This window comes from Sorex fumeus, unplaced genomic scaffold, assembly GCF_029834395.1.
Source record: "Sorex fumeus unplaced genomic scaffold, SorFum_2.1 ptg000063l, whole genome shotgun sequence".
NCBI classification, from domain to species: Eukaryota; Metazoa; Chordata; class Mammalia; order Eulipotyphla; family Soricidae; genus Sorex; species Sorex fumeus.
In genome coordinates this window covers 43885005-43899248 of record NW_026606120.1, presented here as the reverse complement: position 1 = coordinate 43899248, position 14244 = coordinate 43885005, and the positions used below count along the sequence as shown (strand labels likewise).

Sequence of the window (14244 nt, the reverse complement as noted above, 5' to 3'; positions counted from 1 at the left end):
TCATTTTGAAACAACGCTTTTCTTAATATGTGAATATGTGAAATCTTTGGGCTCTAGAAGCATAGATAGTAAAGAGTGAAAGCAATGGACACTATAAGGAACATGACCAAATTTGTGTCTCTGAATCCAAAACAGTCTTTCAAGAAGCATCCACAAACTACCATGACTCTCCTCCTCAAAGGTCTTCGGGTTAAAACACTTCCTCTCAGGGCTAGAGCTATAGCACAGCAGGTAGGGCATTTGCCTTGCACGCAGCTGACGCGGGTTCAATTCCCAGCATCCCATATGGTCCCCTGAGCACCGCCAGGAGTAATTCCTGAGTGCATGAGACAGGAGTAACCCCGGTGCATCACTGGATGTGACCCAAACCGCACCCCCCAAAAAAACCCACTTTCTCTCTTTAGCTTCTCCACTTCCTTTTAGGTCACAGCAAAAAGTCAAAAAAAAAATATTTATCTCAAAATTGGGGTCCAAAGAATCCATGTTAACAACTTCAAATATATTTGTCAAAACCATACTATTATCTGCAATATATGTGTGTAGGGCTAAAGCAATAGCACAGCAGGTAGGGCATTTGCCTTGCACACAGCCAACATGGCCGACCAGAGTTCGATTCCTCTGCCCCTCTCAGAGAGCCCGGCAAGCTACCGAGAGTATCTCACCCTCACAGCAAAGTCTGGCAAGCTACTCGTGACATATTCAATATGCCAAACACAGTAACAACAAGTCTCACGATGGAGATGTTACTGGGCCCGCTCAAGCAAATCGAGGAACCGGAAGACCGTGTCCATGATATGTGTGTAAGCACTTTTTTCTTCTGGATAAAATGCCATTTAGCCAGTTTCATTCCATATTTAATATTCTATAGAGTACAATTAAGCTATTTCTACATTTTTTCAGAATTTTTGTACTTTACCAAAATTATTTTTATTAAAATAAAATCTCTTCCTCTTTAAATCTAGAGTAACAAATTGATTTATCAATGAGTTTTTACACACATAATAAATTTATCAAACTTTCTACCATAAATGTTCCTTTGTATTCAACATCCGAATCCAGGCTTTCTGGGCCAATATTTTTCCAGATATAAATTTTGGCAATAATACTTTGTACTTCCATCAAATTTCAATTACTTAGAAAATTTACAACGTTTAGTTTAGATCATTCTGGTTTCAAATTTTGTTTTGACTGTTTCTATCAAGTCAAGTTTTCTCTGACTCAATAGTTTCCAGAGTTTCTAATTAAATATAATCATCCCCCTTTTTCTTTCTTCTGTTAATGTTGTTGTAATGATGTCTGACTGTAGTGCTTGCACATTGTGAATTGTGGTACTTGCTGGAAATCCACATCAGGTTCCACAGTCTGCAGTGCTCACTGGGAATCACTCCTTTTAGTTATGGTATTCATATATATCCCAGAAGTTCTCACTAGGATTCACACATATGTTCACCAGGGGTCACTCTCCGGACTTCACTGCTTTCATATCTTTTTAGTTCAGTGCTCACCAGGGGTTAACACCTTTAGTTGTGATGCATGCACATACCTGGCCACAGTGTTGCTAGAAACTGATTAGAGATCTCAGACAGGAGAGTTGCCTGTCACAAACAGCAGAGCTGACAGATCATACTGGTCACACGTGTTGTGGGTACCAGGGATTGACCTCAGCACTAGGTTTGCAAGATAGGCACTTTCTCCTGCCCCATATGTGAGTTTTCTTTCTTTTTTTAGAAGCTCCTTAACATTGTTGTGGGGGGGGGTTTTTTTGCCACTTTCAGTCTTGTTTTTATTATTTCCAACAATTTAAGACTCAGTCTTCCCGTTTACAAAATGGGGCTGTTTGTGAGAATAGTGCTCCTATTCTAGGATTATTGGAAGAATTCATTGGGATAGTGGATTGAGCACTTAACATGATGCTTATCAAAAGAGTACGTACTTGGTAAATTATGCAAGGTCAAATTCCTCTCTTATTTAAACTCTGGTCTGTTTGTCCCTCCCCCCTCATCCTGCTTAGACTCATCTCCATTTGGTTCCTCTCTGTTCCCAACTGTTCCCTGTTGATTTGTTACTAAATTCTTTCACAAAAATTGGTCCTTCCAATCTGGAAAAATACCCAAGTGCCCAAGAACAGATGACTGGCTAAAGAAACTTTGGTACATCTACACAATGGAATACTATGCAGCTGTTAGAAAAGATGAAGTCATGAAATTTACATACAAGTGGTACTACATGGAAAGTACCATGCTAAGTGAAATGAGTCAGAAAGAGAGAGACAGACATAGAAGAACTGCAGTCATTTGTGGAATATAAAGTAACAGAAAGTGAGACTAACACCCAAAGGTAGTAGAGATAAGGACCAGGAGAATTCTCCACGGTTTGAAAACCAGCCTCACATGCTGGCGGGGAAAGGCAGCTCAGATAGAGAAGGACCACCAAGTAAAGGGTGCTTTGAGGGCCCACTCCGGATGGAAGATGCGTGCTGAAAGAAGACTATAGACCGAACATGATGGCCACTTAATACCTGCATATAAAACCCTGCTTCCAACCTACATTAAGGACATTAATGATATCTTTCTCAGTGTCTAAAATCAAAAGTGCCCAATAAAGGTTAGTAGAATAAATAAATTAATGCCCTCAAACTTCCTTTTTCTACTAAATGTATTCATATTCCACCAATGTTCCTGATTCTCTTTATCTTCTTGTTTTCTTTCCCAGTCATTTGCTAGGTGAGAAAATCACACTCCAGACTATTACGTCTGAAAAGAAAGCAGAAAATAAATGCCTCTGTTGAAACCTGCAACCAAGCAGCATAAACTAGGAAATATTCTCTTTCAATAGCTTGTTCCCTCTTATAAAGCTTCTTCACAGCTTCTCTTGACCCTTGGTATGAAATCTCAGTCTCTTGGGGCCAACGTATTAGTATGATAGTACAGCAGGTAGGGCGTTTGCATGTTTACCCAGGTTCAATCTCATATAGTCCCCTGAGGCCACCAGGAGTGAGTCCTGAAAGCAGAGCCAGGAATAAGCCCTGACCACTAACAGGAGTGACTCAAAAACAAAAACAAACACTTCAAAGACACTTCAAAGTCTCATCCCAGCTGGACAAGTCCTTCTTTTATTATCCTCTCCCATTTGCCTCCTATTTGGAGACAAATGTGACTCTTGCTTTATTTTCCAGCCTTATTTTCTCTCTTTCTTCCAGTGGCTTGTTCTCACAGACTTCGTCCTCAGATGCACCAAGCTCCCTCAATACCTTGTTGTCTTTGTCCCTGTTGTCCTCTCTTGAAACCCTGTCTACTGGATCACTCCTTTTTCATGCGATATTCTTAAATATGACTCATACCAGGTTCTATCACTTATTTTTATTTTGGTGGACTGATATTTTTTATTTTGGGGGGACATGTCAAGCAGTGCTCTGGGACTTGGGGGTGACTCCTGTAGTACTTGGGGGAATCTCAAACAAGAGATTGAGCCCAGGCTCCCACATGCAAAACATCCTCTCAGCCCACTGAACATCTCTCCAGCCCTAGAGCATTCTGTCATGCAGACTCACCGACTCTACTAGACTAGCACTTGACGCTGCACTTCAGAAAACCTGTATCCTCAGCCCAGGAGAAGGTATATGATCATTACCTGTCATTCCATCTCACTGCAAGTCTTAATTTCCCCATCTGTAAAAAGGATATAACACTCATCAAATCTATGAAGAATGTATTTTTATAAAACATAACAATATGAATGCACTGTTAGCACTGTCCTCCCATTGTTCATCGATTTCCTCGAGCGGGCACCAGTAACATTTCCATTGTGAGGCTTGTTGTTACTGTTTTTGGCATATCGAATACGCCATGGGGAGCTTGCCAGGCTCTGCCGTGTGGGCAGGATACTCTCAGTAGCTTGCTGGGCTCTCCAAGAGGGACGGAGGAATCGAAACCGGGTCAGCCACGTGCAAGGCAAATGCCTGCTGTGCTGTCGCTCCAGCCCAATGTATATTTGATATGCCAAAAACAGTAACAGCAATATGAATAAGATTAATAAATAGTAAGTTCGGAATGCAAAATATCTTTTGAAAGATAGTTTTTCACAGACACACAAAAATGCCAATACCTACAAATCAACCTATCCTATTCCCAAAGTATATCTTATGACAGAGAGCTCACCCTTTTCTATCAGTTCATCCAGAATGTTCCATGGATGGCAATTGTAGGCAACAGACATCAGATTATATGTTAAAGTCTGAGTTAAGGTGTGAATTATGTACAAATACTTTTCTTTGCAACTTGGGAAGATACATCCCAGTGAAAGATGTTGTCCTGGAAATTCACCCATGCAGCATATTATTGATTAATTAATTCAAATTGCTAATCAACCCATCCAGATATACCAGTGCGTTAGCATTAGAGTTGAGAACTGCACTCCTTATTTTTTTTAATTTAATTTTTATTAGTGACAAACCATGAGGTCAGTTGTAGACTTACAAATTTTTGTGCTTGGATTTCAATTATACAATGATCAAATACCCATCCCTCCACCAGTGCCCATTTCCCACCGCCAGGAATCCCAGTATCCCTCCCACCCCCCATCCCCCCTATCCCACCCTGCCTCTGTGGCAGGGCATTCCCTTTTGTTCTCTCTCTCCTTTTGGGTGCTGTGGTTTGCAAAAGAGGCATTGAGTGGCAATCATGTTTGGTCTAGAGTCTACTTTCGGCATGCTTCTCCCATCCTGGGAGGTTCCTCCCAACACCCTTTATTTGGTGGAACTGCGCTCCTTATAAAATAATAAAAAATGAAAAACTGCACATGCATATGAGCTGGACATTAAGAATCATTTCAGCTCTTTCCTATCAACTCATTCCCTCAATGCCTCCTCACAAAGGTAGACAGGAGGTTTTTATACTTTCTGAACTCCAGATGGAGCCATGGTTTTATAGCCATGCAAAGTTAAGTTAAAAGTCAGAGTAATGTGATAGATAGAGCAACTCTTCAAAGATTAGAGTTATGAACACTAAGTTTTTCCAGCTGTTATTTCCTGCACACGTCACCCTAACCTTTTGGACTTCTTTTATTGAAACTGCTTCCAGTGTTGTTGAGTAAATTCACTTACTGAGTAAATCCACTTGCAAAGGTGATTTATCATTCTGATTTTGAGCTGAGCCTTATAAAAATGCTTTATTTCTGGTTGGGGGAGCAGAGAAAAAAATTAATGGGAAGGAATGCATGCTTTCATGAAGGAGGCCTCGGAGCACTGTATGGTTCCTTTAGTACTTCTAGGAACTAAGCCCCAGCATCCAGCTGGAGTCACCCTGGAGCACTGTGGGGTGTGGCCCAAAAGAAAAAGAAAAAAGCTTCGAGGCTAAAATGTGGCCTTCCATAATCCACTCTTGTCAAGCAACATTTCAGAGTTCCTAGTCAGTCTTTGTATTGACAAATAGAAGATAAGAATCAAACACAATCATAATAAGGCAAAAATAAATATTTATTAGAAATCATAAAGAATTTCTTCAATGGCATGAAAATATTCTTTACTCTATATGATCTTTCTTAAACATAGACTTTCACACACACAACATTAAAAACATTTCTGTAAATTAGCATAGGATCAGGCACAATCCATGAGAACGAAGGGAGAATTCTGTGTCTGGCAAACATCACAGTAAAAAACATGTTCTTGATGCAGAACTCAAGTATGGCTTACAGGCCAGGATCACAGTCCATCTACCTGGGCTCTGCCCAGGGCATAGGACACAGTCCACCAGGCCTTGAGGAAGGAACGGAAGGTCAAGAATACTGGGCTCTCTTGGGCAATAGCCTTTTAAGAGCTTAAAGACTTCACAGTACAACCTCTCATACCTTCTCCCACATCCCTAGGAGGAAGGTGAGCACCATTGTTATTCCAAATAGATACATCAACACAATGTCTAGAATAATAGATTCTTTCTGAGGCAGAGTTTTGTGAAAGGAAAATTTGGTCACCCAAAACCACTATCTGAGCATAGAAGATTCCTTCTCTGGAAAAAGCTTACACCTCAAATTACTGAAATGTTAATCATGGAGTTTTAAAACATCCTGATTTCCCCATATTTTCACTGTGTTGGGAGTTAGGGTATTGTGCACATGAGTCTTTTTATAGGTGGCCAGGCAGGGACAGTGGGGTGGAGGGGCAGGTTACACTACACTTAGCTGTGCTCAAGGCTTGCTCCTAATTCTGTGCTCAGGGGTCCCTCCTACTGCTGCTTGGGTACTATCTGTGGTGCCAGAGATTGAACCAGACTATCACACACAAGGCAAGCCCGTAACCCCTATACTAACTGGCCCCACACTTGAGTCTTTAACCTGTAATAAGGAAATACAGGAGCAACGAGGGCTGCCAACATGAATCATCAAGTAAAGGGTCCTGGCCCCCTACCCGATGCCAACCACAAAAGCAAGCTCAAAGTTACCACATTCTGTTCAAAAATAAGCATGAAGCGGAGGAATGTCTGTGATGTAGGAATCAGGATACCCTGATCCAACAACTCTGATGACTTCCTGCTTACTCACACTGAGTTCATTCTCCTTTAAGAGCTTTAGACTCCAGGTTAAAGAAAGAGAGAGAACTGATCCTTTCAAACCAGGGCTCTTTGATTCACTGCTTCCCTCTGATTTAGAAAGCCCAGGCTCAGATCATGCAGGCTGAATGCCTTTTGTGGGGTACATTGTTGCCAAGAATATCCAGTAAAAAAAATGGTGCTAACAGTTCCATCCCAATCTACAGAGAGCAGCTCTCCATCCATGTGCGAAGACAAGTATCTACTTATTAAATTCTCTTTGCTTCACCTCATGGCTTCTGTTCAAGAAGGAAACATAGTTTTGTTCAATCCTGAGTCAAAATAATAGTGGAATTGCCCATCTCCGGAGCATTAGAGCATGGTACTTTGCAAACCCAAGTGTCTGTCCTTCAAACCATGACATTTGTTCGGGATAAATGGCACCAGGGAGTTCCAGATAGAGTATGCTGCTTTGTTGAATCTCCAAGCTAAATGGGACCTTAATGGTCACCTGATTGCCACCTTTAACAATATCCCTAATAGAAGCTTAAGTAGTTTCTGCTTACAGCTCTAATATCTAGGGCAGCTGCTAGGCTGAACTGAACCAACATTTTTTCCCCTCAGATTTACAACCTTCGGCATTAGCTCGGTGCATCTGGAATGAATTTGTTCTTCATGCATCCATAGCAACACTCTCCCTGCACATTTCCCCTTCTCTGAGGACCTCCTAATCCCTGTATCCCCTGCTCATGCCTAAACTTAGACAGACTACTAAAAAACCCAACTCCTGAGAATGACTCCTGGGTTTGCAGGGAAAAGGGGCCTCTGTGTGCTGTGCAATGGCCAAGCAGCCTCCTCCACCCACCCCGTCTCTCCCCGATTCTGCCACCAGAGGCCAAGTTTCTCCCACCCAGCTTAGCTGGCATATAGAGTGACCCAGAATGTACTGCTTGGACTGCATGCCTGTTTGCCTCAAGTCCAGTTAACTCTCCAATTGCCACATTCTCTAAAGGTTAGATTTGTTTCTGTGCCATTTAAAATTAAAGTTTTATGATTGTATATCAGAATTCCACCTTAAAAATTCCCACCTGAATCTTTTCATCAGATAACCTAAGGGAGAGGGGATTTTCTGGTGACTAGGCTCCAGGAATCGGAACATTTTCCTTCTAGATCTGTTTCACCTCTGCCCCAAATGAACTTTATCTAATTTCAGGGGCAGAGATCATCAGAGAATGGTGATCCAAAAATAAACTCCAAGTCTTGGCACACGGTGCTCTCTCACATACGTTCTCTTCAGCTTCAAAATTCACAGTTAACCAAAATAAATAATACCAGAGCATTTTAGGTATCTTGCTAAATTCCTCCAATGAGAAATACTGATATGTAAGAGTAACCGCTGAGATTTACAACCGTCTAAATAGAGACACTCCTATTTCTGTTTCCAATGAAGCCAGGATCCCAGCTCAGAGGCCAGCTCCATCCCAGGAGCGAGGCAGAGACAAGAAAAGGAGCCAAGATCTTTCCCCCAGATCATGGGGCCCAGCAGCCTGCCTGGCATTTCTCCTGCGGACTTTTGTGTGTGTGAAGAAAAGCTTTTTGTCTTTGCTCTGCTCACCCTGAGGCCAAGTATATAACACTTACATCCAGCCCCAAATCCCAAAATCTATTTCTCAGCTTTTAAAATCACATACTTCATCTGAAGTAATTTTCATTCAAAAGTGAAATGTCTTTTCTCTTGAAAATTCAAACCTTGTATAAATTACTAAAAAACGTCTCTCAGTTTGAGACAGCGCAAGCCCTGGGCTGCCAAGGACACTAATTCCAGGGCTAGTTTCCTGTTCCCTGAAGGTTCCAGAGAGGCCTTTCCATGCCTCACTCCCTTCCTCCTCCAGGACATCCGGCTTAGCTCAATCCCTGCACTTTCCGGGATGAGCAGCCTTGAAATTCAGAAAACCTGCTCACTCTATGGAACGTTATGGAATGCCTGGGTAGGCCAAGAGGTGTCAAAGAAATGGTGACAGGAAGAAAGATTCTTCTCCCCACCCCTGCCCCAACATCCTTTTTTCCCAGCCAAGCAGAGAGCAGTGAGTGAACCAGGCACTTCACCCCAGATTCCAGGGATTCCCAGATTCTGACATGCCGGCCTTAAGTTTACACATAGTCTTTGCTGAGTAACAAAAGTAAGGGTGTTCCACACTCAGACAAACTGACAACCGCTGCTCAGCCCAGTGAGGGGGTATCCACCTCTCTCTCTCTCTCTCTCTCTCTCTCTCTCTCTCTCTCTCTCTCGGTGGAGCCCAGCTCCATCGTCCCACAGAGCCCGCAGAGCCCTCAGCACTGAGGCCAGCACCCCAACTGTAGTGTCAGGACCAAAACTCTGGTCTCTGCTTCTACACCGAAGTTTCTGGAAATTCTTCTATTTCATCAAATGCATTGAGGGTGGTTTTGCTGTTGCTCCTGGAAGAATCTTGGATTTTGTTGAAATCTGCTTTTAAAAATAAAAAATAAAACACTTTCAGAAATTCAAATTCAACCCTCTGTAATATATGCTTCTGGGTCACCATCCAGGAGGGTGATCAAATGTCACCTCTATAAGGGACTGGAGAATTCATTTCAGCCAACCCTCCCATTTCACAGATGGAGAAAATCATGGCCCCACACTTGATATATCCAAGATCAGAAAGGAGCATCCATCACCCTTCCTGGCTACACAGGTACCTGTTCGCCTCCCAGGTCCTGGATCTTCATTGAGGAAGGAGACATGCGTTTTCCATTCAGTCCACTTCACCTCGTTGATCCTATGAATGTGATATTATTCTCACGACCTCACCAACACAGCTTATTAAACACAAGCACTCGGCTTCTGAGCTGTTCTAGACATCTCCCTTCTGTGTGTGCTAGGAATCGGGATATCCCATCCCATCAGCACTGTTAGTCCTTAAAGCTTGCCTGGATCTCGACGGATCAATATCATCCCATGGTGTTGGATCAGAAACACACCAAGGCATAAGAGGCGTGGTCAGACTGTGACTGATGGGTAGGTGGGGGCCCAGCAGAGGAAGAAAGGGGAAGAGGCATGGGCACAGAAGATGTGCGGGTGTGCGGGCTTGAGGACAAACTAAGAGTTCAACTAGTATTAAACTCTCTCGAGGAAATGGATTCAAGCCCCCACAAGAATCAGTGGTGGGTTATGACTAGAGATGATGTTTTGGCTTACATTCCAAAAAAAACCTCTAAAATGGGAGCATCAAGTTAGAGATATCTGCAGTGGTAATGAGCTTCTGAGTAGTGGGATTTCAGTCAGCGAACCAGATTTCAGTTCGAATATTGTGATACACAAAACAGGTAGGTTGGTGTGTAGTGTTGGGCAGTCAAACAGGGAGTATAAGGAGGTAAACTCATCAGAAAAAAATGCTCCAGGGATGTATAAGTGCTTTCTTTTGGGCGGGGAGGGAGGGAAGTCCCCAGCAGTGCTTAGGAACCCAAGGGTCACTCTTAGTGATGCCTAGTCTTGTGTGGGCCTGATAGTTTCTATGCTCAGGTCTAGCTGCTGGGGCCCAGTCGTACTCAGAGGTCACAAGGACTATATCACATGGTGCAACGGGTAAAAAGGGTACAAGAGGATCAGGCAATGTTGGGGGTCAAACTTGGGGCCGCATGTGTGCCAGGCATGCTCTGTCTAGCCCTCTGAACTCTCTCACTGGCCCTACAAGTAATCTTGAAAAGTCAAAAATATGTTATCTGTCAAAGGGCTCACTTTCCATTTTGCTAATGGCAAAACATGCCTCAGGTCTCCTGACATCACATTCACCCACACCGAAGGACAGACAGAAGGACAAAGAACTCCAGACAGTTAAATCTTATTCTGAAGCTAACACTGGACAGTGGAGGCCCATGTAGAACTTCAGGAGGCCCCTGAGGAAACCTGCTGCCCGGAATCCCCTTCTCTTCCCTGGGTCACTTTGTGACAGGCCTGAGACTAGACATGACAGCTCTGCTTCTCTAATAGCCCCGATTCAGCTCTCTTTGTCCCCCAACATTCCCATCTCAGTCCATACCGTAAGCACAGTCGGAAATCCTCCTCAGCCACTTTACACAGCTCTCCCATCCTGAACCTGCTCCGAAGCCACTCTGGTAACATTTTCTCAAACTCCAGGATTGTCCTGGCTCTCTGAGGGGACATGAAGGAAAATAAAGGAGCATGAAGAGCCAGCCCAGGAGCAGAGCCACAAAGTGTGCACACACAGGCACAGAGGCACAAGCACAGGTGTATGCCTGCACACACAAAGGCACACATACACACGCACATGTGCGTACATGCAGACACAAAACTACATGCACATACATGCATGCATACACACACACCATGCATGCACACACTTGCACATGCACACACACACATACACACACACTCCACCACCACCACCACCCAACCCCCGCTGGCTGCTAAATGCGGAGAACCTGAGAATTCAGTTAAACTGTGGAATTCAAAGAATGAAAAAACAGAAGTTTCGGGAAAGATGTTGAAATTGCTTTCCATGTGACATGACTAATGTTTTCTGGAAGTCCAAGAGCTGCCCGGCTGAAAGCATAGGCTCCTGAGTTACCATGGTGAAGGCAGGTTCAGGCAGTTCCATCCTGAAGAAGCCTGGGATCCACCCAACAGCTGTCTGACCTCTCCCGAATGTCAATTCAATCAAGGAGGCCCTAGATACATCTTTGTATCAAAATAAATTTTTTCTCCCAGTACTTGCCCAGTTCTGCTTCTAGGCCCACAGCGTACACTGCTCCCTCTTTGATGAGCAGCTCAGGCACATCTGAAGGGGCACACGTCTGTTCCAGTTCCAGTTCTAGCACCGGTTCTGTGAGGCTGGCTTCCAGTGCTCTCGAGGAGCCTGCTCACGCTTCCTACACATCCTGTGGTCAAGTGTCCTTCAGGCAGCCCTGAATCAGACTTTGACTTTGAGCACAGCAACCCCCACAGCTGACCAGTTGTACTTGGTGATGTTCCTAGACCCCACAGAGGCCTTGCCCCGGGATTCCTCCAGGCTCACCTGCAGGCGCCAGATACGCTCACTTTCCTTGGAAACATTCTCCACAGTTTCACCCATCAGGGCAATGAGCATGTTGAGGAGGAGGACAAAAGTGAGGATGACATAGGTGATGAGCAAGAACAGGAAGAGGATGGGGTACTTGGAGTTCTGCTGGATGTTCAGGTCGCCCAGGCCAATGGTGAGCTTGAAGAGTTCTAGCACCGCATCACTGAAGCTGCCGTAGGAGCTGCAGTCCTTGTTTTCCTCCGTACATTTCTCGATCAGCGAGGCCAAGGCTGGGAGGACAAAACAAGGGGTTCCTCTTCATTCTCTCTGGTTAGCCAACAAGTTTGTGACTTTCTGTGGTCTGGAACCTCTCTCCTAAGACTAAGTCATCCTGAGTTGAAGAAAGCTCAAAAGGCTGAGTACACACTGTGTGCAGAAGGCCTGGGTTGGATTCCCAGGTTACCCTGAGCAACAGTGGGGGCAACCCCCAACCACAGAGTCAGGGGTAGTATATGGGCACAGCCAGGTGTGGGTCAATGCCCCCTTCTCCTGAAAACAAAATAGACTATGTGATCCTGAACCTCTTTCTAATGGTCTGAATCAGTGAGAACTTCAAATCTCAGACCACATCCAGGAGCTCTCTCATCTCTTGGTTTTGTTTTGGGGGTTTGGAGGGGAGGGTTAGAGGGTGGGTATGTATACAGAGCAGTGCTCAGGGGTTACTCCTGGCTCTGCACTCACAAATCATTTCTGACAGTTCTTGGGGGACCATAAGGGATGCTGGGGATCAAACCCAGATCGGCAGCATACAAGGAAAATGCCCTACCCACTATACTATTGCCCCAGTCCCCTCTCTTATCTCTTCTTTCCAACACACAGCTGGTTCACAGTTGGCTTGTTGGTTGGGGATGGATGGATGGGTGGGTGGATGGATGGATGGATGGATAGATGGATGGATGGATGGATGGATGGATGGATGGATGGATGGATGGATGGATGTGTGAATGGATGGTCACATTGATGAGGGAGTAAATGGACAAGTTAATAAATGGGCACTAAAGGGACAAATAAATAAGTAAAGTGTGACCCTGGAAAAGTATCAGACAGCTAGTAATAGCTGTCTAAGGAACGTTGATTTAAGGGGTGCTGTGTTCAAAGTCAAAGTTATGACCTGTAGATGTGGAGATGTGGCTTTAGGCTGCTAGAAAGACACTAGTCATGGGATGGGTGGGAGGCATGATTGGGCTCAGGGAGAGCACTGGAAACCAGGCTCCTCAACTAATTTCAAATGCAAATAATCACTAAAAAAACAGTGAAACATGTAGGAAAATAAAACCATATTGCCTTGTGCAGAAATTAAATACAAAATCAGATAGTGCCGTGCCTCTGCCACAAATGGATTATAAAGGAGGCTCCTGCTCCTTAGCCCTCAGATATATCTGAGGCAAATCGTGAAAGCAATAGGATATGAAGTAACCAATGGAGGTTACTTCTAACTTTCCAAGAACATTGATGACATTTCTGTGAACCTTAGTTTCCCCATCTGTAAAATGGAGTAAAAAACATATTCCAAGTCTATCTCAGGTTGGGAGGGCTGCATGGATGGATGTGAAAGTGAGAGACACCCCACCTCACATGGAAGGGCCAGTAGGACAGATCTGAGTCCCAAAGATTCTAAGCCTGTTCACCTTCTTATGGAAAAATAATTTCCATTCCACCAAGGTGTCAAGAGAAGAAAAACAAAGTGTAGAGAGTGCTAAGCACAAGTGTTCCACTGGGAACACATGCCGAGTTCAACTGGGGCTTTGTCATTTTGACATCAGAATAGAGTGCTTTACAGATGTGGAATTATTATTACTAGTGATGGAGAAATAGTACAGTGGGTAAGGTCCTTCCCTTGCCCAGGGTCAAGCAGGTTCCATCCCCAGCACCACATATGGTGCCCTGAATCCACCAGGAGTCAGCCCTGAGTACAGCTGGATATGACCCAATTAACAATAATAATGGTAATAATTACCTACTCCAAATCCAAGTAAGAACACGATATATACAAACAAGAACTTGAGAACATCATGTAAAATGACCTATAAAGAAAACATGGTCAGAGGTAAGTCTGAGCACACGAGCACTGCACACCAGTCTCAGAGCTCCCCCTCTCCTCCAGGCTCCCGCTGACCACACCTTCATCAGGTCATTCTCCCTCCCTCCTAGCCAAATCCCCCAGAGACACCCAAATCAGGCTGGCCCCACCTGCTCCGAAAAGCCTCCTCTTTTCCTGGAACACAGTTTCTTTTGGTCCCTGCTGATTATCCCTAGCCCCCCCCCCTTTTTTTTAAGACTTTTATTAGTGAAACACCATGAGGTACAGTTGTAGATTTACAATTTTTTGTGCTTGGGTTTCAGTTATACAATTAACGAGTACCCATCCCTCCACCAGTGCTCATTCTCCACCACCACTGATCCCAGTATCTCTCCCACCCCCCGCTCCTCCATCCCACCCTGTCTCTGTGGCAGGGCATTCCCCTCTGTTCTCTCTCTCTTTTGGGGTGCTGTGGTTTTCAAAAGAGGCATTGAGTGGCAATCATGTTCGGTCTAAAGTCTACTCTCAGCACACTTCTCCCATCCTGGGAGGATCCTCCCAACACCCTTTATTTGGTGCTCCCTTCTCTATCTGAGCTCCC

General features: G+C 44.3%; 1 protein-coding gene across 2 annotated transcripts in view; it reads right to left on the bottom strand.

Moving 5' to 3' along the window:
- Nucleotides 1-8914: 8914 nt before the first annotated feature.
- Nucleotides 8915-14244, bottom strand: part of TRPV3 (transient receptor potential cation channel subfamily V member 3) — a 37338-nt gene continuing 32008 nt past the window's right edge. The window contains exons 13-17 of one of the 2 annotated variants that reach the window (XM_056127729.1): nt 13581-13647; nt 11579-11853; nt 10583-10695; nt 9243-9322; nt 8915-9012 (exon numbers count right to left, since the gene is read on the bottom strand). In XM_056127729.1, the coding sequence (XP_055983704.1) occupies nt 8915-9012; nt 9243-9322; nt 10583-10695; nt 11579-11853; nt 13581-13647 (633 nt within the window). The remainder of the gene's footprint in view (nt 9013-9242; nt 9323-10582; nt 10696-11578; nt 11854-13580; nt 13648-14244) is intronic. The other variant, XM_056127730.1, reaches the window with a different exon arrangement.